The sequence below is a fragment of the Pinus tabuliformis genome, chromosome 4_2 (assembly GCF_031772625.1).
Source record: "Pinus tabuliformis cultivar Carrire ecotype Pingquan chromosome 4_2, CPIR1, whole genome shotgun sequence".
In the NCBI taxonomy this organism is placed as follows: Eukaryota; Viridiplantae; Streptophyta; class Pinopsida; order Pinales; family Pinaceae; genus Pinus; species Pinus tabuliformis.
The window spans coordinates 894533181-894556983 of NC_142304.1; the positions used below are offsets into that span (position 1 = coordinate 894533181).

A 23803-nucleotide genomic window follows, 5' to 3' on the forward strand; every position below is an offset into this window, starting at 1 on the left:
GTACATTTTCTTGAAAACTTATGTTTGCAATGTGAGGGTCAATATCCTTTTGTTATCCTTCAGGCACAGAAATTTGAAGGTGTACACGATTCTATAGCACAAGAATGCATTAAAAGAATTAGATCTGCAGAAAGCCCAGAAGAAGCTGCGAAAATGGGGAGGTCTTTGGAAAGGCAACGGCCTGATTTGGTAAGTCATTACAGGCTTGCAATGCTGCTTACACTATCAATAAAATCCAAACATTAATTGACTATTTCTCCTTCTTTTCCTTGATTATTTCTGTCTTATCCCTTTCTTTCATTTGCTTTCAGTCCTGGACAATGTGTAGTGCCTTATATTTTTCTGAATAAGCAAACCTTATTTTTTGACTTTTTCTTGGCAATCTTTAAATACTGAGGCTTTAATTTATTTTTTCTGAATTGAAATTGCCTCTATATGTATTGCCCCACAAAAATTATTAACGTATGGTACACCAGTTGTTCAGTCTAACAGAGATATAGATTTGATGTTAGAAGCCCAAAATGAATCTTACCTAACCTGGACTCTAACATAATAAGTTCCTTCACTCCTAAGAAAAGTTCTGGTCGTTGATTATTTGCTGCACCTCCAAACTGTAAATCCTCCAGGTAAGCGGTTTATAAATGAGATAAGCTAAGATAAGATAATTTTATTAATGTCCAACAAATGACCACAAAATTAGGTCAGCATGATTAAAGAATACATCCTATTAGGGTCTTATAATTTATAGGATCAATTGATTATTATCTGTTGATTTTTATATCACATATTGTAAATAATCTTTCATTCTGCAAATTATTTCCAAGAAAAAGAAAAATAGAATAAAAGAAAAGAAAATAAAGGGGATACAAAAGAAAATATATATATATATATATATATATATATATATAGGTAAAAAAATCAAAGAAATAAAAAAATACATAGAAAAAATGAAAATACCCCAATAAGTGAGCAAATTTAAATGCCACTGCATTTCAAAAAATAAAAAATATGCATGAAAAATACCTTTAGAGAATTAAAATAATGTGCAGCTAGTTAAAATGCCACATTTGAGTTAAATAGATAAATAGGTTTAATGGTTTAATCGCACCATTTAAGCGTGATTAGATTAATTAAATAAAGTGTATTTAGTTAGAATAAATCAATGTTTAACCACAGTGTAATCGTGGTTAAAATAGTTAAATAAAGTTAAATAGTGTTAAATAAAGTTAATTGGTTAATCACATTGTTAAAACTGCGATTATAGAAATTTAATAAAGTTTTTTTTACGCGACACCTTTTGTCGTTCGTAATAAAGTTGGTGCAGATCTAAAAGGCCACGATCTCACCCACCCAAATCAACGACGAGTGATGAGTTCGGACCCCCCCCCCGCGCCCCTCCGACGGTTAACCGAGGGGGGTCCGAAAAGTTTTTCCCCCAAAACCATTTCTGCTACATGTCTCCTCCAAGTGCATTTCGGACCCCCCCGCCTAAAACCATTTATCGCCCCCCCTTTCGAAATCTGCTTAATATGATTGTTGACCTCCGCTCTCCCACGTCACTCCCCTTCCGCCAAATGGTGCATCCTGTCCCCACTTCACTCCAATGCATTGTTGCTGCATGGAACCCCCGTTGCACCCGTTATGTAACTGATCCCGCGATAACAGATCCGCTCCGTTAACGGCCTAATCACAACGGTAAGATATTTTCGCTTATAAATCAAGCCAAAACCCGTTTATTCATCTTTCCCTTTGCTATTCCGAGACATTAGAGACCAGAGCTTGTTACAACACCCAGCCAACAAACTACACTGCTACCGTGACCTCGTCAGCAAGCAAACTACCAGTGTAACTGATCGCCCAGCCACCAGTGTTCATTCTGCTGATTCTCGGGTAATTTAAATCCTCCAGTTCATTTCCCTTCCAACATGGCTCCTAAAGGAAAAACTAAAGTTACAGAAGAAAACCCCCTCCTACCCCCTGTCATTGATTTGGACCATCAACCCCTAGTAGATCAGGAATATAAAATTGTTGAAACCAGTTGTGAGTTTGACCTCTATGAACTCTACAACTGGTTAAAGCAGAAATTCATTGACCTCAGTGATGAATTGGGTCTGTGGGACTCCTCCCTACCCCAATTCATTTTCCCTCAGACCTACCACTTCCCTGAATTCATTTCTTGGTGCCATTTCCGATATTCCCAGTCAAAGGGCAATTGTGGCCCAAAATAATGACATCCTTTTCACAATCACCTCTGAATCCATCTCCCAAATGCTCCAAATTCAAAACTTTGCCCCTCTGAAACCTTTTACAGTAGATTCCCTCATGGAATTCTACAAGAACCTCACCTTCCCACACAGAGCAAATATTTTTGAAACATTTCTCCCTAAGGATGCCCAATTACCTAAGAAAATCCCCCCTATTCATCCTCCATGTTCCCTGAGATGACCAAACAAATTATCTCCATTGTTTCATGTTTACTAGGCTATCAATCCAATTAGTGGGTTGATGAGGCCATCATAGGTTTTTTGTCAGTCTTTTCAACAAGTGAGAAACCCTCCATCATCTTCAACTACAGTGAGTTTCTAGCAGATGCAATCCATGAGCAGTTCCTGAAGTTTTCTACAGAGGAAACCTTCAAGTATGCTTCAGTTCTAGTCTATTTATTTTTATATCATCAGGCAGATAGGTTTCAGTTTCCCTTACAAAAATTGGATAAGCAAGGGAATGCTTAATCAATAATTCATTGGACTTCCTTGGTAAGGAAGCATTCCAATGAATTTACCTTCACTGAGTATGTTGATCAATTCTTATATACAGTATCTTGCCTATTAAACAATGATGTTGAACCAAGGATAGGACCTGAAATCAAAAGATTTCTTCATCTTAGCGAGCATACCAAAACAGGTGACTGGTACTTGTACTAGAATTACACAGAAATCAGGGTCTATGGGTGTGAGTTGTCACCATACATGTTACCAAAGTTTGTTCCAATGAGAATCTTCTCACTAGAATATCAGATAAATGATCAACATGGGTGAGTTGCATTTTGTGGTAGCCAAGAAGAAATCCCAATTTAAAATAAAAACATAGGTGGGCCCATTCATCTGCAAAACCAGGGCAACAGCTAAAGAAGCAGATATCCTCCTCAACCAGATGAATTTTAAGTTTAGTTTCACCTGGTCATATGACCCCTTGGGAATAATTTGAAAGTTGAGAGTAGAACAAAAGACTACTCCCTACACTCACACTCCCAAGCCAGAGATTGAAAATACATGAACAGGGATCAATGGTAGGAGAATACTTTGCAGGAAGCAGAAGAACATATTCTCTCAACAACTACAACACAGAATCCAACACCACAAGAGAAATAGGACAAGAGGCCAAGGGAAGATGTTTCCCCTGCAGTCACAGAAATCCAGGAGAAAGAGTTTTTGATTTACAAGAAGAGACAAAGGACCAATCCAACAGAAGAATCCTTTCAAGAGGAAAATGTACAGTCTACTATTATTTTGACAGGCCCCCATACTTCTAGCAAGAATGAAGATATTTTTGTAGGATCTCCATCCTCTTCGGCCTCCCAAGAGCCACTAGATACCTCTCAGTCAGGGGAATTGGTTCATGACCAAGCTGAACCAAATATATTTGCCAAGTAAAGAGAAATTGAAAAGAAGAATGAGATGCTAAAAGCTACAACTTATACATAGTCATCTTCACAACATAGGCTACACTCTGCCTTTGACACAAAGAAAGAGAAAATGTAGATGGCCTTCCTACAGGCTGAGGACCCTTTCCCAAAAACTCTAGAAGATTACAAGAAATCAATCTTTTACTTCAATACTGATCAAATTCATTCAATTGATCAAATAGACCTGCATAAACGAATAGGGGAGATGTTATACTCGACCTTGACAACTTCAGCAATGGCAGCTTCTAGGCTGCAAGCTTCAGTCAACAACATTCAGTCCCAGCTCAAATTAGAGAAAATTTCTTCTCTGGCTAAAGACACAGAAATCAAGTCCTTAGAAGATCTAGAAATTAAATTGGGATATGATCCCAACAACGTTAAAGCTGCAGAGGAGATTATCAAAAGGAAAAATGCTAATATTGCAACACTCAGCAAGTAGCTCAAGCTTCCCTCCACAGAAGACCCGCATACTAAGGAAGTTGGACAGTTAGTGAAGGCAAAGGAAGACATGTTCAAAATTATTATTGAACAAAGTGGACATATCAAAGAAATGGAGGTTGAGACGGAGAGATTATTAAAGGAGAGAGAACAAACAACACAGTTGGCAGCCATTCCATTGACAACAGTTCCTATTGCATCTACATCGGCACCAGGGGCATCCCACTTCAGCAGGCATCACAGTTTAGGTTGTTGATTTGTGGTAGCATCAGATGTGCTCTAGCCATGAAATTTGGTGGAGAGTTTAGGGCACATGAGATCTCCAATACCTAGAAAGGGTTTGGGTAGATTCTAAACAGTTCAGGAGATATTAAAATAATTAATATTTTTAATGGAGTCCCTAAGTCTAAACTTAGGGAAATTAAAATATTAATGTGGATTAATATAAAACTGTGTTAGAATGGTCCAAAAGACATGGATCAAGCCAGATCTAATCTTAGCCGTTGATTAGGGACTTAATCTTGGCCGTTGATATGTCAACGAGAAAAGTATAAGAGGGGGCTTGAGGGTCACTTGGAGAGTACACCAGATGATCAGTCATTCTATTCTCTAGAGCGGGGTTTGCTAAGAGAGATAGAATCAATGATCGGAGTTGCAGCTGAGGGGCAGTGAGTACAAAGAGACAGAGAGGCAGAGATAGTGCTGGGAGATCAGCGCAGGAGCCAGAGAGAGTGACGCAGTAGTAGCCAGGGCTCACGCAGGGCCACACAGAGGTAGCTAGGAGCTGCGCAGTGCTTCAAAGAGGCTAGCATAGTTGATGCAGAGGGCTAGAAGGCTGACGCAGGCCCATTCTGGGTGACACAAGGCCAACGCTGGGCAAAGAGAGGCTGGTGCAGTCCAGAAAGGCAGATGCTGGGGTTTCTGGGGCAAATTGAAACTAAGGAGCTGCTAGAAGATTTATCTGGGGTTTCAGCCGGGACATTTGTCTCAGACTGAGAGGTACTACTACCAAGGAAATTCTCTGTTGGGTAAGCCGATTTTGGCACTCAGGTTGTACTTTGAAATTGCTTAGTAAGAAAACCCTCAGATAGCTGCACCGATTTTCCTGCATTGGGTTTTTCCAGGGACATTGGTAAAAAAATAACGGTGTCATTTGGTGTGATTGTTTCTGTTTCCTTCAGTTGATGATCTGTAATATGTTGAGCATGCACTAGTGTTTATTTTTAGTATTTACATTGTAAATAACTTGTTAAGTAACGGAACAAGTACGTAGGAATAAATCAATAAAGTGCATGGAGGGTTTCTAACTGGAAGATTTAGAAACTTCAACAGAGGCACAATCTACAAATTCATCAGAAGAACTAATCAAAGCAATGGATGACCTATCTATCAGAGGACAAGAAATTGAGAAGCTGAAAACTAGCTAAGTAATCTCCAGGAGCAGAAGTTGAAAATTGACAGTGCGTACCTAGCAGAGCTGCAAAAGACTCATAAATTAACCCAGAAAATTGAACAGTTGGAGAATGAGTCTACAATGGCACAAACACTTGCACAGGGAAATGAAAACATTTGGATAGAAATAAATGAGTCCATAACTGAAATATGGCGCTCTATTGAAACTATTTTTGAGCGGGAGGAATTAGTATAGACTCTAGAGATCTAAAGGAGTCATTGAAGAGGTGAAAGAAGATTTAGGACAGAAGCTAGGTGAAGCCACTGCTTTAATCAAGATTTTGAATTCGAAGACCAAAGAAGAATTGGAGGAGTTTGAGATTGAAGACAGGATAGAGACAATTTTGGAAGTGAGGAGGGTCCTTACAAAAAGGAACCTGATGCTTCAGCTAGAAACAAGTGCCACAACTTAGAGTCCAACATTAAGAAGTTCCACAGGAAATTCAATGTGCTAAATCAGAAGGGGCTGTTAGGTTTGATAGGAATTGGAGAGAAGTTGATCAAGATAGAAGATTATCACCAAAAGTTATATACCATAGCCAGGGATAAGTCAAAGTTTGCCACCATCAAAGGAAGCATCACAGGAAAAGCCTTCATGGAAGCTTTGGATTTTGACTTGCTTATCAAACATGAGATAAAACACTTATTCATTGTCAAGCCTACTTTTCAAAAGTACACCGAGGTGGATGAAACTTACAAGAAGCTTGTTAAATTCTCCACTCTAGATGAAGACATATGGGACAAATTGTGCCAGTTACTTGGGTAAAACAATTTTTCACCTTCAACAACAAAGCAACATTTTTTCAGGTCGAGTCATCACCAGCAATCCTCGAAGATAGTGCCAGAGGACTACATCATTTTAGTTGCCTACATTTCTGTTCTATTTTTGCAAACTGTTTTAGGATATTTTGTAAAAATCTTGATATTTCCAATCAAGATATTTTTGATAATTTTTGTATAAGTACTTCATAAATCGAAGTACAAATGTTGGGACTTGTATCAAGAAAGCATACTTTGATGTAAAGTTGTTCACTGAGCCAAAAGTGATCATTTCATTAATACAAAAGATCGTTCCAGGATTCATGTGTCAGGCAAATTGGTGATGTTTTTCCTCTTGTAAACTTGTTATATCTTTGTTTTCATATGTCTTTCTTATTTATATTGTTTAAAAGAAGATGAAGGGCTGAACTTGTTTAATTACACTCTGTCCTAGCTTATAAGCAATCTATATGTTTTCAAACTGAGATTAAATATATAATTCATGTTAAAATGCTCTATGTTTAATTGAATCTGAATCTTTTCCTCCCTTTCACTCCACAAAGCTTCAAAGATCCAATAGCCTGCCTACCTTGCCCAGTTTCAAATCTGTTATGATATTTTTGTATCTGATCACCCTAAGACCTTGACTCCATTGCCCAATGGCCTTTTCTTGCAGTTTCAACCAAACATTTCAAAAAACCAAACTCTGAACCTAATAACTAGCCTAAAATCCCACAACAACAAATTTAAATCCAATAGAGAGATCCCTCTTCGAGTTTAGAAGGGCTAGCTTCTAAGCTTAAAATTGGTTCTGTGGTTACCTCTGGGTTTCTTTCATAGCCTTAACAAATTACGGAGTGATAACACATCTAGTGTGAATACAACATGGGAGTGCAAAAGCCGCTCCTATATAATGAGAAAGAAAGATATAAGAAAACTGAAAGTACAGTCTAGGTAAATGTTTGACAAGACTAAGCACTAAGTCTAGCTAAGTCCAAAAAGGAAGTGTATATAACATCATCATAGGTACATTGATACAAAGTGAGAGTGTCCAAAATAGGAATTGGACAACTTGATACTAATCAAGGAGAGAAATTTCTGAAGATGAAGCCAATGCGGTCAAGATCTCTTGGAGTTGATGATTGATGGTGAGGGGGGTGATGGGGATTGTATTGGCTCATTGTTGGAGTCCTCGAGTACCAGAGACCCTAGGGGGATCCAAGTATATGAACTTGTGGGGATGTAGGTGCGAGGAAGCCTAGTTCTCCTTGTAATGGTCCTCTCCTTGAATTTGCTAACACAACTTCAACAAACTATTAAATTTCTCTTGGACACATTTTAGCAAACACTTTGTGTACAAACATTTCTTTGAACAGTTTGTGTGCAAAATGAAATAGACACACAACAAAAATATATAAGCACCTTGTTGCATAATTTTTGTCAAAGTTCCAAGGAGGAGAAATTACCAATTTTTTCAATAGAATCGGATCATCTATCAACAATTTATGTGTCATAGTAAACCCATTCTGCAAGTTATGTAATGTAAATGATGCTAGTAAGACCATGAATGTATGTAACAACCTAGGTAAACCTATTATTTTGGTGAGAGTTTCATCCTATGAGGTTTTTCGTCTCACTGATTCATTTGTGTTTCTAAACATGGATGGTCAACAGAGTTTTTTCCTCCAATCTCACCCCAAAGCTAGGGTGGAATTCTTCATCACAGTCTTAGGTGAGTCCTAGTGTTTTAATCTTATGTAAAAGTGATTTGGGAATAATTTAAGCTAATTGGCTAAATTATTTTATTACAAATCACTTGGTCTACTAGAGCGTATTGTGTCGCAGATTGGGTATGTAATTTGAGGGTACTAAGCCCAACGGGTATTCCCCCTTTGAAGGTTGAATTGTAATTAATCTTATGTAAAAAATATTTTAATGTATGGTCCCTCATACTTAGACACCATGGTTAAAATATTAGAGGGTGGAAAAAAATAATTATTCCCCTCATGTGTCAATTAATTAAATTTTCTGGAAAAATTAAATTAAAATCCTAAGTCAAAAATTTAATTAATTAGAGTCAAATTAAAATGTCTTATGAAAATTAAATTCTTGAAATGGAAAATTCGTGGGTATCAAAAGAATTAATTTTTGGAGGTCCTCCATCAAGGGAATATTGGATATTTCAAGAAAAATTGGACCTTTGGGCCTTGGTGGTTAAGTAAAAGTCAAAGTTTTGAGGAAATTAGCTCAAAATAATTAATTTTGAGCTAATTAAAATGGAATTAAATACTAAATTTGAAAATTCCTCAAAAATAAAAATTCAATGACTTGTGGATTTGGAGTAGCATCGGATGTGATCTAGGCCTCAAATTTTGCAGGGAGGCTTGGACACATGTATTCCAAAGAACCCAGAAAGCATTTTGGGAAATTCCACACTGAAACGATTTTATTAAAATAATTAATATTTTTTAATGGGACCCTAAGTCTAAACTTAGGAAATTAAAAATATTAATGGGTATTTATCTAATTGTGGGTGTAACTTCTAGAAGAATATGAGAATCAAGCTAAAATGATCTTAGCCATTGATTAGCTTTTAATCTGGGCCATTGAATGTCAATGAGAAAATTATTTAAAAGAGCTTAAGGGTCATTTAGAAAACACACAGAGAGATCAAGAGATTAAATTTCTGAAATGAGAAGTTCTCAGGAGGAAGCTCTGATTGAGTAGATTTCTTGCAGTTGAGGGGCAGGGATAGCATCCGGAGAGAGAAATTTTCTTAGCCAAAGAATCATCAACAAAGAGACGCAGAGAGTGATCCAGTAGCCCATACGCAAAGGCTGACGCATTGCCACCAAGGGCCACGCAGAGGCAGGGCAGAGGGTGAGAGAGCGTCCGAGATTTTGCTAGGGAGAGTCAGTTTCAGAAGCCGGGAGCCTGAGAGAAGAAACTCTAGGCAGCAAATCAATCAACAAACTGGGTGACGCAGTGCCTAGAGAGGTTGACGCAGGGACTGCGTGAGGACCGCGCAGGGCCTTCCAGAGGCACCTCATCCGGTGTCCAGATCAGCCGAAATTTTCTTAGTGATTGTGTGAGGTAATCTCACAAATCTTTCTTCCAGTATTTCTCTATGTAACTAAATAACCAGAGAGGTATTCAAAGATGTATTAAGAATTTGTTATCGCTTAATAATAATAAACCCTCGGATTTGCTGCACCGTTTCCCTGCATTGGGTTTTTCCAAGGATATTTGTCCAAAAATAACATTGTCCATTGTGTTGTATTTTCTTTCTTGCTCAGTCTCTTGTTTTCGCATAATATTTAATTAAGTGAAGGCTGCAGTGTATGTATCACGATATTTGTCATAGCACACTGCAAGTAATTTGTTTAAAGGAATATAACAGATAGGAGTAATATCATCAGTTGCTGCAGTAGGGATTCCCGGTTGTGGAATTTTCACACGGCTAAGATTAAAAGATGATCAAGTATTTTTCAAAGGCCGAGATTATTTTGATAAGGATCAAGGAAACTAGCCATTATTTTCTACTTGGAGGATTTATCTATAAATTAGAGAGTCATTTGTCTCTCTAGTCATTTGATTTTTGGCTAAGAAATTGTTGCTGAAGCATTTGTGTAAACTATTGTCTCACTAGGAATTTTTATTTCTATCATAATAAAGACTTTGGGGTGCAATTCGAAGTGTTCATGTCCATTGATTTGTGGTATGTACTGACTACGGACTTTCCTACGTTGTGTTGATAAATGGTAAGATCTCTTTTTTCATTAGATGGAGATAAAATCATTCTATTGATAGTTTTGGGCTAATCTTTTAGGTGATTTGATTCAACATATGATTTAACGGATTGTCTTGAGATAAATACATAGTGTTTGCAGGTACTTCAGTCCTTGGTCTCTAAGTTCACAAACTGTGGGCAGAGATCAACTTTGCTTGGATCCTGAATATTTATGTGGTGGATTTAATCTTCGCTAAGGCTATAGTGTGCATGGGGTTTTTAAAGCATTTTTAGCCATTTATCAAAGAAAAAATTCCATAAAAATTATTTTCTCAAAATTTTATTTTTCAAAACCGTTGTATGTGTATATTTGTAAAATAATTTGTAAATTATTTTTGCTAATTGGCATTTTGGGGTTTTAAGATTTTTTGTATATATTTGGGGTTTGGGTGTGTTGACCACTACCGGTCAACTACCCATGCAGTACACCCCCTTTTTCTTTGCAAGAAAGGGGCAACACCTGATCAGCGTGTCCATGCCATCCAGCAGTCATCAGCAGCTTGATCAATCTAATTGTAAACCCAGTCTGCATGTATTAATTGTAAATAATCTTAGCAGATATGAGTCGTGTATGTGAATTGCCTAGGTGGACCTAACTTTCTAGTGGTAATCTACGTCCCGGAAGGTTTTTCGTCTCACCGATCCATGGATCGGCAGAGTTTTCCTTCAAACCTGACCTCAAAGCCGGGATGGATTTTGTCATTGGAATTTTAGGAGAATCCTAGTGTGTTGATCTGCTAGATTATAGTTGTGTCGCAGAACTGGGTGATTTGTGAGGGTCTATGTTAAAGGGGTTTTCTCCCTTAAGATGTAAATTGTAAAAGTCATGATGTAATGTGTCCTGAGGGTCGAAAAATGTTTTAAATCCCCTCATGAGTCCTAAGTCCTAGGTCCTAGGTGATGTTTCCGAAGGCTTAGTTTGATGATCCATTTTAAAATGAATTAAGAAATTAAAAAATGAATAAAAATAATAAAATAAATAAAAATTAAAAAATGAAATAAATAAAAAATAATAAAAAAATTAAAAAATAAAGCAAAAAACCCTAACTAATAAAATAATAATATTTTAAGTGAATAAATCGACGGATGAGATCAAGAGATGTCTTAATCCTCATCAACGGTCGAGATCATTTCTACATGGATCACTCGAACTAGCCGTTGGGATCATTTCCTTTAAATAGGGTGCTAGGGGTCATTTCAGATCATGGGATCTGTGAGTCTAAGACTGAAGAAGCTCTCTTGTAAATCAGTTTCTGGTTAATAAAAGAAGACTTTGGGGTCCATATCTTGCTAGTGTTACTCTCTTGAAATGCTGTGAGATTGTTTAAATTTTCTGCATATGTTATTTTCAGCCATTAATAATAGCTTTTTGTAGAGTATTGTGAGCACAGGTATCTTGTTCACTTGCTAGGGTTTGGGTGTTGTTAGGGTTTTTGAAGTAATGGCAGGTATCTCCATTACTTCCTGAGATCTAGCAGCATTTTTGCCCTCTTTACTGATGGTTGTTTTGAGCTGTGCAGAAAACATTTTCTGAAGGAAAATTGTGGGCGTTAGGGGAAGTTCTCGGCTGAACCAGCCAACTCCCGCAAGCATTTTTTGTTGAGCCCAGTTGGATTTGATCCTGGGTTTATCATTCAGTTTATTTTTTTTAATTTGCATGAGAGATTTTCTGAAGTTCTTCACAGTGACAATCTAAAATTTCTGTTTCTTTAAAATATTTCCGTGCTTATTGCCGAATCTGGCTGTTAAGGGGCCAAGTTTGTACATTAATCAGCTGATCTAGGGTTTTTAGATTTTTTGCTTTATGCAGTTTTGATTAGGGTTTTGTCTTTTCTGCAATTGCAGGACTACCGTCAAGGTTGACACGCCAACACACTGTGCATAAGCAACAGATTTCAACGAGAGGCATTCTTTGGTTGCTGGTTTATATATGCACGAACACCAGTTTTCCGCTGTCAGCTTCATTGTATCCACGCTATCAGGCATTGAAACTCTGCAGTAAGCCGTCAACAAGTGATTTACATCAAGCATCGTTTACCAAATTACCACCACCTGACGGTCTTACACTTTCGATCTCGGCTGAAAACGAGTATCTCTGAGGTCAAATCGATTTGGTAAATCAAACTGATGTCAGAGGCATATATCAGGTAACCCTGCAAGTAAAAGCGTTTTTTCTTTGGGACCATCTGCAAACCTGCGTGGGCCTTTTCATGCTGCTTCTCTTTGCTGCTGCCGTCAAAGCTACTGCGGATCTGCATGCACACTCAAAAAACGATTCGAGTCCACCCATCGTCTTCACATATGCCTGCTTGTTATCGTTAGCAGATGATTCCCTTCAGAAACACTGAGGTGAGCTTCAGGCTGATTCATTTTCCTCAAGCCGCCGTCAAGGTTTTCTCAGCAGGTCGAAATCTATCCACAGGCGTGAGGCCAAGTGATTTACGAGTTCTGACAGAGGATTCGCGTCAAGCGCCGGGTTAATTTTTACGCTGTTTCAGCAGACGCCAGGTGAAAGTTCTGACCACTGCATTCACGTTCACAGTAAATCGAAGCGTCCCTTTGTTTTTGGCGTAAGCAGGTGCATTTGGTTTCAGGCGTAGTTCCGATTTCCTTAATCTCTGATCGCATTTTCCTTTCAGAAGTTTATCGCAGGTAATGTCTCGCTGTTTTATGTCTTACGTTTCAGGCTAGGGTAGTTACGCCTTTTCTTTTTTTAGAAATTTAGTTTGTATTTCTTATGTTTAATTTTCGTAGATTTTTTTTATTTAGATTTTAATTTGATTTGTATAGTTTTGTTTTTGTAGTTTTATGTTTTAGATTTAAATTAACGTAGATTTTAATTTATATTTAGTTTAGGTTTTGTTTTATTTAGATTTTAAGTTAGTCTTTTAAATTTGGCTTTTAAAATATGAAAAATAAAAAAATATATTTTTTAGTTTTATTTTTTTTTTAGATTTTAGATTTAGATTTTAGGAATTTTAATTTTTTTTAATTTAGGAATTAAATTTTGATTAGATAGTTTATAATTAAAAAAAAAAAAAAATTGGAAAATCATTTTTGCCAGTTTCAGTTGTTTATCATGTTATATCTTTCACGCTGAATTTTCAAGTCGAGATGCGAAATTGATATCTGGTTAATGGTTTATGATTCGTGGTGGTTTAGAGCATTCATTTTTTCAGTTGCTGGATATCGTTTTGGTCATTCTAAGAGCATTGTGATTTAGCTGATGATAGATGATTGCTGTTCATGGTTCATGTTTCTATATCATTTAACGAGTAATCGTTTTTACAACAATCTCTTAAGGCACTGGTCTGCCAAATTAATCAAATCCATCGAGTGCTTTTTTTTTTATATCGTGTCTCGTGTCTCCCAACCAACTGGTCTACAGTTGGTCTCATCATCTCACAGGGACTACCCCCCTTAGCCGCGGGAGACAGGCTTAAACGGAGGGACCGGGGATCAGAGTGACAGCCCCCGGTCTGAGCGTTGTCGTGTCAATCCGCGCGACAACATTTTTTGGCGCCGTTGCCGGGGATAGAGTTTTTCTGTTCCTGGAAGTTTCATCGACATTCACCTTCTCATGTGTCTCATCTCTCATTTTGAGCGGGCAAATTCAAGCTTTTGGGTTATCATTTGGATCTTTTATTGCCTTGTTTTTCGCCATATCAGTAGCATCTCTTCGGTTTGTTTCTTGTTTGGGTGGCGACTCCACTTTCTCATTTTTCCCAGACAATAAGCTTTCCTCATATCTGCTTGTGGTTACTTTTTGGATCCTAGAATCAGATTCATTGTTCAAGTGGCGACTCCACTTCTTTCATCTCTTAATTTTCTTGAGCAGAAATCTCTTTCTATCATCCATTTGATCCCTTACTGTTCATCATGGATTATTCATGTAAACCATGTCATTTTACTGATAATCTCCATGATCTTCCGAAAGAGGCCATTTCTAAATTATTTAAGTTCTCGGGTGGTGATTCGGTCACTGTTAGATAGCATTTAAACATGTTTACTTGTGTAATGATCTTATATTGTAGATTTCCTCAATATAATCACGAAGATTTCAAGATGCGTCTATTTGTCCATTCTTTAGAGGGTGATGCCTTGAATTGGTTTAATAATTTTCCTAATGATTTTTTCACTTCTTTACAAGACATTCTCAATGCTTTTAAAGATAGATATGATAGTCCAAACAGCTTGCCTTCTACCTTTAAAATTGTGCAAACTAAAGAAAGTAATCTTGTAAAAAATCCAGCTGTTGAAGAAAGTTTTCAAGATCAGAATGTGTCATCAACCGGAAATATTGCTGATCATCATAGTGGAAAATCAGGGACAAATAATAGTGAAAGGGAAGAACAAAAGCAAATTATACAAGATCTAATGATGCTGGTAAGAAATATGGAAAGCAATCAAACTAGTCTTATCAATGATGTTAAAACTTTATGCACCCACCTGGAAAAACGTAATAGGGAGTTGGAGGTCACACAAAATCAGCGTGCTGAGGAAATTGAGGCCATGAAAATTAAATATGAAACAGAAATTAGAAGCATGCAAAGCAAGATGTCAGTTTTAGAGGAAAATATGGTGACCATGAAAGCTGATCATGATAGGGAAATTGACTCTATGACGTTCAATCATAACAATCAGTTGGCTGACATGCAAGCGAATCATAAAGAAGAAATAAATTGCATGCAGCATTGCTTGATGGACATAAAGGAAAAGAATGATAAAGTAATAAAACACATGCAAGAACACCATGCCATACAAATCAGTGCTATAAGGGATGAATGCTCTAGTCAGATGGATTCCATTAGAATACAAGTTCAAAAGATTCAACAATGGTCAGATGATAAGAGAAACCAGGAGCCTTCTCATTTGCCGCAACAAGTTCCATCTTATTATGAGGAGGTCATTAGGTGGTTAATTGAAGATGATCCAGATAAGCTTAAAAACGATAAAAATCAGATGCAAGACACAAAAAGACTTAGCATGCATATCTTACACACTTCATCTAATAGTTTCGAAATAGAAAGTTCCAGGTCATCAGTAATTCGACTTGCCAGAAAGAAAAAGCGCAAGAGAAAGAAAATAAGAAGAAGATTTGACTCATCAGACGGTCGCGAGCAGCTTGATTTTCGGATAGGAAAAAGTCCTACCATATGCAAAATTGGACATGGCACATCCGGCAAGCAGCCAACAGATTTGCCTGAAAGCAGGCAAATGCTCAGTATGCACTTTATTGAACACATCTGATGCCATGGGGCATCTTTTGTATCGTATTTCTAACCCTACCATTTGTTTTTTCGCATTTTCATTTCTGCTTTAGATAGTTAATAAATGAAGAGTTTTTTTTTTTTTCCTGTGCTTAATGTATATGCTGATTTTTGGATGGACGCTACTTATTTTTGTGTTGTATGGATGCAGATTCTGGATTCTCACATTCCTGCAAGCAGCAACGTGTCCCCAAGTAGAGCCAGATGTTGACCTCTACCGGTCAACTACCCATGCAGTACACCCCCTTTTTCTTTGCAAGAAAGGGGCAGCACCTGATCAGCGTGTCCGTGCCATCCAGCAGTCATCAGCAGCTTGATCAATCTAATTGTAAACCCAGTCTGCATGTATTAATTGTAAATAATCTTAGCAGATATGAGTCGTGTATGTGAATTGCCTAGGTGGACCTAACTTTCTAGTGGTAATCTACGTCCCGGAAGGTTTTTCGTCTCACCGATCCATGGATCGGCAGAGTTTTCCTTCAAACCTGACCCCAAAGCCGGGATGGATTTTGTCATTGGAATTTTAGGAGAATCCTAGTGTGTTGATCTGCTAGATTATAGTTGTGTCGCAGAATTGGGTGATTTGTGAGGGTCTATGTTAAAGGGGTTTTCTCCCTTAAGATGTAAATTGTAAAAGTCATGATGTAATGTGTCCTGAGGGTCGAAAAATGTTTTAAATCCCCTCATGAGTCCTAAGTCCTAGGTCCTAGGTGATGTTTCCGAAGGCTTAGTTCGATGATCCATTTTAAAATGAATTAAGAAATTAAAAAATGAATAAAAATAATAAAATAAATAAAAATTAAAAAATGAAATAAATAAAAAATAATAAAAAATTTAAAAAATAAAGCAAAAAACCCTAACTAATAAAATAATAATATTTTAAGTGAATAAATCGACGGATGAGACCAAGAGATGTCTTGATCCTCATCAACGGTCGAGATCATTTCTACATGGATCACTCGAACTAGCCGTTGGGATCATTTCCTTTAAATAGGGTGCTAGGGGTCATTTCAGATCATGGGATCTGTGAGTCTAAGACTGAAGAAGCTCTCTTGTAAATCAGTTTCTGGTTAATAAAAGAAGACTTTGGGGTCCATATCTTGCTGGTGTTACTCTCTTGAAATGCTGTGAGATTGTTTAAATTTTCTGCATATGTTATTTTCAGCCATTAATAATAGCTTTTTGTAGAGTATTGTGAGCACAGGTATCTTGTTCACTTGCTAGGGTTTGGGTGTTGTTAGGGTTTTTTAAGTAATGGCAGGTATCTCCATTACTTCCTGAGATCTAGCAGCATTTTTGCCCTCTTTACTGATGGTTGTTTTGAGCTGTGCAGAAAACATTTTCTGAAGGAAAATTGTGGGCGTTAGGGGAAGTTCTCGGCTGAACCAGCCAACTCCCGCAAGCTTTTTTTGTTGAGCCCAGTTGGATTTGATCCTGGGTTTATCATTCAGTTTATTTTTTTTAATTTGCATGAGAGATTTTCTGAAGTTCTTCACAGTGACAATCTAAAATTTCTGTTTCTTTAAAATATTTCCGTGCTTATTGCCGAATCTGGCTGTTAAGGGGCCAAGTTTGTACATTAATCAGCTGATCTAGGGTTTTTAGATTTTTTGCTTTATGCAGTTTTGATTAGGGTTTTGTCTTTTCTGCAATTGCAGGACTACCGTCAAGGTTGACACGCCAACACACTGTGCATAAGCAACAGATTTCAACGAGATGCACTCTTTGGTTGCTGGTTTATATATGCACGAACAACAGTTTTCCGCTGTCAGCTTCATTGTATCCACGCTATCAGGCATTAAAACTCTGCAGTAAGCCGTCAACAAGTGATTTACATCAAGCATCGTTTACCAAATTACCACCACCTGACGGTCTTACACTTTCGATCTCCGCTGAAAACGAGTATCTCTGAGGTCAAATCGATTTGGTAAATCAAACTGATGTCAGAGGCATATATCAGGTAACCCTGCAAGTAAAAGCGTTTTTTCTTTGGGACCATCTGCAAACCTGCGTGGGCCTTTTCACGCTGCTTCTCTTTGCTGCTGTCGTCAAAGCTACTGCGGATCTGCATGCACACTCAGAAAACGATTCGAGTCCACCCATCGTCTTCACATATGCCTGCGTGTTATCGTTAGCAGATGATTCCCTTCAAAAACGCTGAGGTGAGCTTCAGGCTGATTCATTTTCCTCAAGCCGCCGTCAAGGTTTTCTCAGCAGGTCGAAATCTATCCACAGGCGTGAGGCCAAGTGATTTACGAGTTCTGACAGAGGATTCGCGTCTAGTGCTGGGTTAATTTTTACGCTGTTTCAGCAGACGCCAGGTGAAAGTTCTGACCACTGCATTCACGTTCACAGTAAATCGAAGCGTCCCTTTGTTTTTGGCGTAAGCAGGTGCGTTTAGTTTCAGGCGTAGTTCAGATTTCCTTAATCTCTGATCGCATTTTCCTTTCAGAAGTTTATCGAAGGTAATGTCTTGCTGTTTTATGTCTTACGTTTCAGGCTAGGGTAGTTACGCCTTTTCTTTTTTTAGAAATTTAGTTTGTATTTCTTATGTTTAATTTTCGTAGATTTTTTTTATTTAGATTTTAATTTGATTTGTATAGTTTTGTTTTTTTAGTTTTATGTTTTAGATTTAAATTAACGTAGATTTTAATTTATATTTAGTTTAGGTTTTGTTTTATTTAGATTTTAAGTTAGTCTTTTAAATTTGGCTTTTAAAATATGAAAAATAAAAAAATATATTTTTTAGTTTTATTTTTTTTTTAGATTTTAGATTTAGATTTTAGGAATTTTAATTTTTTTTAATTTAGGAATTAAATTTAGATTAGATAATTATAATTATATATATATATATATATATATATTTTGGAAAATCATTTTTGCCAGTCTCAGTTGTTTATCATGTTATATCTTTCATGCTGAATTTTCAAGTCGAGATGCGAAATTGATATCTGGTTAATGGTTTATGATTCGTGGTGGTTTAGAGCATTCATTTTTTCAGTTGCTGGATATCGTTTTGGTCATTCTAAGAGCATTGTGATTTAGCTGATGATAGATGATTGCTGTTCATGGTTCATCTTTCTATATCATTTAACGAGTAATCGTTTTTACAACAATCTCTTAAGGCACTGGTCTGCCAAATTAATCAAATCCATCGAGTGCTTTTTTTTTTTATATCGTGTCTCGTGTCTCCCAACCAACTGGTCTACAGTTGGTCTCATCATCTCACAGGGACTACCCCCCTTAGCCGCGGGAGACAGGCTTAAACGGAGGGACCGGGGATCAGAGTGACAGCCCCCGGTCTGAGCGTTGTCGTGTCAATCCGCGCGACAACAGGGTGTTTTATTTTCATTTTTGCAGGTGAAGTCAAGAGAAAAGGCTAAAGTAGAGCTAGATCTAGGCCTTTGAGGGTAAGATCTAGTCTTTGAATATTTTTTGTAGTGCCAGCTATTCGAAAATTTTCAGAAAAATTTAGAGCTGAAGGAAGAATTTTGTTTTGAAGCTGGGTTTTCGAGTTTTAGGCCCTCTCGGGCCTAGATTTGGCCTCTCCATGGTCAACATCCCCCTCCTTAGCCTCTGCGTCACCCTTTTAGCCTTGTTTAGGGCTGGTCGTAAGCCCTATGGGTCTCGGCCTTCCCTCCTTAGCCCTATGTTGGGGTTTCTAGGCCATTTTTGGCCTAGTTGTGGCCTCAGGAAGCCTCGGCCTCCTTCCTCCACCCTAAACGGTTTCCTTTGGGCTAGCCGTGGGCTTTTCAAGCCCTAATTCACCCTCTAGCCCTAGTCGTCCAGCCTTGTAGGCCCTTATCCCTCCAGCATTGATGGCCTTCTCCTTCCTCATTTACCTTTCTATCCCCTTTATCCCTCAACGCTAGCCCTATTAGGCCTAGCGTTGGCCCTTCTTGGCCCTAATCTACCCTACTTTCATTTTTTATTTTTCCAGATTGAATACTTGGTGGTTTTGCAGGTTTTGGACCCCAAAAGATTTGTATTTTAGGTGGCAACTTCATCTCAAAATTTCAGCAAATTTAGACCAAGGGATCTTCAAGGCCTTGGGCCTAGGGTTTTCTCTCTAAACCCTATATTTTCACTGTTTTGCTACTGCTGTAATTTTTATTTTATAACAGTGAGATAAGTGTTCTAAAACACATCTAAGTTGGTCAAAATAATCCAAAATTTGCAAAATTTAATTTTCTCAAAATTTGGCCACTTTGGCTTTGGTTATCTAATCTAACCTAGATCTAGAAATTTGCTTTTGGAATTTTCTGCAATAATCTCTGAATCAGATCTGAAACTTTTCTGAATAATTCACCACTTAAAGGCTCAAAATTTCAAATTTTCAGTTTTGGTACTTTTTTCGAAGTTTGGGGCTAAATTTGGCATTTGTTCAAGCACTAATATCTCGCTGGTTTTCTGATTTACTCACTGTTGTAATAAGTAAATTAGATCTGAAAACTTTCTGAATATTGCATCCTAAAGTGGGTTGAGATCATAAATTTACATTTTCTAATCATTGGAAAATTTACTGTTTCACATGCTTGGTAAATTTCATGATCTAAAGTGATTCTCTTACTGCTGTCATAAGATAAATAAGTACTAAAATTTCTGAAGTATTGTTGCTGATTTGAGTTGTTGGAAATCTAAAATTCGCTTATCTTGTCTTGGTCATAAGAATTGTCTAAGTTTGCACCTGAAAACACTCAAAAGTCTGAGTCTAATCTTGTTGATAAGTAAAGTTAATTGGACACCTAAAATCACATTGACATTGTACTAGCATAAGAATATTCTTGAGTAGCTTTGATTTGCATCTTATGTTGATAATCATTGGTGGATAAGTGTGTTGATTTTCCACGACCTTGGGTCTAGGTTAGAGCCTTAAAATCACTAATGCTACCAAACCAAGAATTTCAACCATAAACTACTTTGCACAACGGAAATATAAAGCAATAAATCAGATATGTACAAATAGACACAGTTTTTAACAAAATTGTACAATATTTTACAATCCCAATCTTCGTTATATTACACCAAATTTGAATAATACAACATTCTATAGTATACAAGATACAATGACAAACTTCGTTGTGCAACTTCGATGTTGTATCTTGTCCTAGTGGTCCTTTGCTCCTTTATTGCTCACTAATAGTGCCTTAGTCCATCAAGGCCACTACACATCGAGACTCCAAGAGGGTCGCCTCCTAACAATGCTGCAAGTCACTTTTGTTGCATGTACACGGGCTTATCAACTACTCTCTAGGATAGCCAATACCTGAACTCCAATCTGCCTTCTAGTAGCCTCTCCATCAAAGAGGTACACATAAGGCTGCAATACTTCAACCAATCACGCACCAACAACGTCCTTCTTGTCTGCTGCTCTAGGGCTACTATGGGTAGCCAACACATTGCCCTCCAATTAGATCAATGATACCCAATCACGTCACTACGAGATCTGCTCCTAAGAAAGGCTTCGAACTCTCCAATTCAGCCTTTCTAATTGGCTCCCACAGAATGCTATGTTATGATCCAATTTTGGTCAAATACTTTGACCCAACACTCCTCCACAAAACGTTGTTGTCTTCCACGTTTGCACTTGCTATCACTGTAACTCTGGTTAGGGCACACAACGCTGCCCCTCCACCCTTAACACAGTCAACAACTAAGCCTTATATGGTTGCGGTCCTCCAAGGAGAGGCTCCTCCACACCTACGCTATACCAATCTAGGCTTATACACCTCAACACTGCCCTTGAAATAGCCCAGTTGCTGGCTATGGCCTGTGGTCTAGCACAACAACAACTGTAGGTCTTCAACTTCCCTTAACTCCACCCAAACAACCTTAAGACAACCCTGTTATGCTCCTTGTCTCCTTGACCCACACAGCTCTGTAATCGGGCCTTGAAACAACAAGAAAACAATCCTTGAAACAACCTATTGTCTCCTATAGCACTCGACCTCCACCACAGAATTGCCTACACTGTCCCTTTGCCTCCTTCACCCTGCTCCTCGGCCTCCTTATCTAGTTGTGGTTTGCTTTCTACTTCAGAGCTCCTTTGTATGAGTGTTGCTCACAAATGGATGCTCAAAACACATGTTCTCACCCTCTATTTATAGACATAATGAGGGGTTTCAACGAATTATGAAGAGACATACCTATTGGATGATGATTTCTGGTAGCATCAGATGTGCTCTAAGCCTCAAAATTTGTAGGAAGGCTTGGACACATGTATTCCACAATACCCAGAAGTCGTTTTGGGAAATTCCATTTGGAAACAGTTTTATTAAAATAATTAATTATTTTTAATGGGTGCCTAAGTCTAAACTTAGGAAATTAAAATAATTAAAGGGTATTAATCAAACTATGGGTGAAACTTCTAGAAGAAGACGAGGATCAAGCCAAAATGATATGAGCCATTGATTAGGATCTAATTTGGGCCGTTGATTCTCAACTGGAGGATTATAAGAGGAGGCTTGAGGGGCATTTGGAAGACACATCGAGTGGGGATCAGAAGATTGAATTTCTGAAGCACAAAAATTGCCAGGAAGAGAATTTGAAGTGATCTTTTGTAGTAAGGGGCAGGGATAGTTCCGGTTCGAGGTTTCTCCTGATCTAGGAATACTCAGTAGAGGAGGCAAAGAGAGATCCGGGAAAGGCAATGTAGAGCCGTGAGAAAGTCTATATTTTTGTTGGAGGAATCGATTTTTGAAGCCAGAAGCCGGGGTGTGAGACAGGGAGGTGGAAATCAAAGTTCCTGGGAGGCAAATCGATCAGTAGAGGGAGTGACGTTGTCCCTAGACGTTGTGATGCTGGGCTAACGCAGTGACTGTGTGGAGGCAACAAGGGGCAAGCCATTCTGTGGCTGGATCAGTCGGGATCGCCTTGTGATAGTGTGAGGTACTTCTCAGTATTCATCTGTTAGTGATATTCTCTGTACTAGATAGCCTGCAAGGCATCCAGAGATTGTATTCAAAAACTAGTGCTTAATAATAAAACTGTCAGGTATTGCAATGATTTGCTTGCATTGGGGTTTTTCGGGGAGTTTTGTCCAAAATCAACAGTGTAATGTGTTTTGTATTTCTTTTTTGCTTAGTTTCTTGTTTCCGCTTATAATTTTAAGTAGTGAAGGCTGCATTTGTATTTACATCGATATTTACAGTAGAACATAGTAAATAACTTGCATGGATTAACAAGTACAAGAAGTAATATCAGTTTGCTGCAGTAGTGATGTTGATTTTAATGTACCTTGGACAAGTGGTTTCCCATGGGTAAGTCTCTACCTAGGGAAAAATGTCCAAATTAATTCTTTTCCTAAGTGTGACTTTATAAAGTGAAAGTGACTTTATAAGTCGTAAAGTCAATGTTAAATTATAAAGTGAAAAATGACTTTAGACATAAAGTACAATGTGGGTACTTTATTTAATGGGTGAGTTAAAAAATAGAAAGTGAGAATTAAATGCACATTTATTCTCATCCCTTGATCTAAATGAATTTGAGCCATTAGATCTTAAGGTTGCCCAAAAGTCATTTAGGGAAACAAAAGGGGGAAAAGAAAAGAGAGATTGCATTCATTCTTCATGAGCAGATTGGAGAAAGGAGGCTGAGAGCTGTAGAAAAGTTCTGAAGGAGAAATTTGTTGCAGCAAGCTGAAGAAGTGATTTCTCGGAACGGAAATCAAGGCATAGAAGACAGTAGAAGGTACACTACGAACAACATTTAATGCTGTGAGCTACAAGTTGTTCGAGAGAAGTTTTTGAGAATTTTTTTTGAAAAATCTGTACAGTCCATATAGTAGTACGGATATCCGTACGAAATTCATACATTACAATCCATATTCGTATAATACATATTTTTAGTTTCAAGTGGGCACAGTTTTCAATTAGTTTTGGGCTGAAGAGATAAACTGTGTTGACCACTACTGGTCAACTACCCATGCAGTACACCTCCTTCCTGTTGGCAGAGAAGGATAGCTCCTGAGCGACATGTCCGTGCCAGCCTACAGTCATCGACAGCTTGATCATTTTTGTTGTAAACCCAGTCTTCATGTTTGAAATGTAAATAATCTAAGCAGATCAGAGTCATGTATGTAAAGTTGCCTAGGTGGACCTAACTTTCTAATGACAATCTGCGTCCCGGGAGGTTTTTAGTCTCACCGATCCATGGATCGGCAGAGTTTTCCTTCAAACCCAACCCCAAAGCCGGGATGCGTTTCGTCATTAGGACTTTAGGAGAATCCTAGCGTGTTTCTCTGCTAGATTATAGTTGTGTCGCAGATCTGGGTGGTCTATGAGGGTCTATGTTAAAGTGGATTCATCCCTTTGAGATGTAAATTGTAAAAATTGTAAAAAAAAAAATCATGATGAAATGTGTCTTGAGGGTTGAAAATGTTGTAAATCCCCTCATGAGTCCTAGGTCCTA

At 37.9% G+C, this 23803-nt stretch overlaps 1 protein-coding gene across 2 annotated transcripts in view; it reads left to right on the forward strand.

The window, feature by feature from the left end:
- LOC149172581 (riboflavin biosynthesis protein PYRR, chloroplastic-like) overlaps positions 1–23803 on the forward strand; it is a 374041-nt gene that overhangs the window by 269094 nt on the left and 81144 nt on the right. For both annotated transcript variants that reach the window (XM_089424347.1, XM_089424346.1), the window contains exon 8: positions 64–189. In XM_089424347.1, coding sequence (XP_089280473.1) covers positions 64–189 — 126 coding nt within the window. The remainder of the gene's footprint in view (positions 1–63; positions 190–23803) is intronic.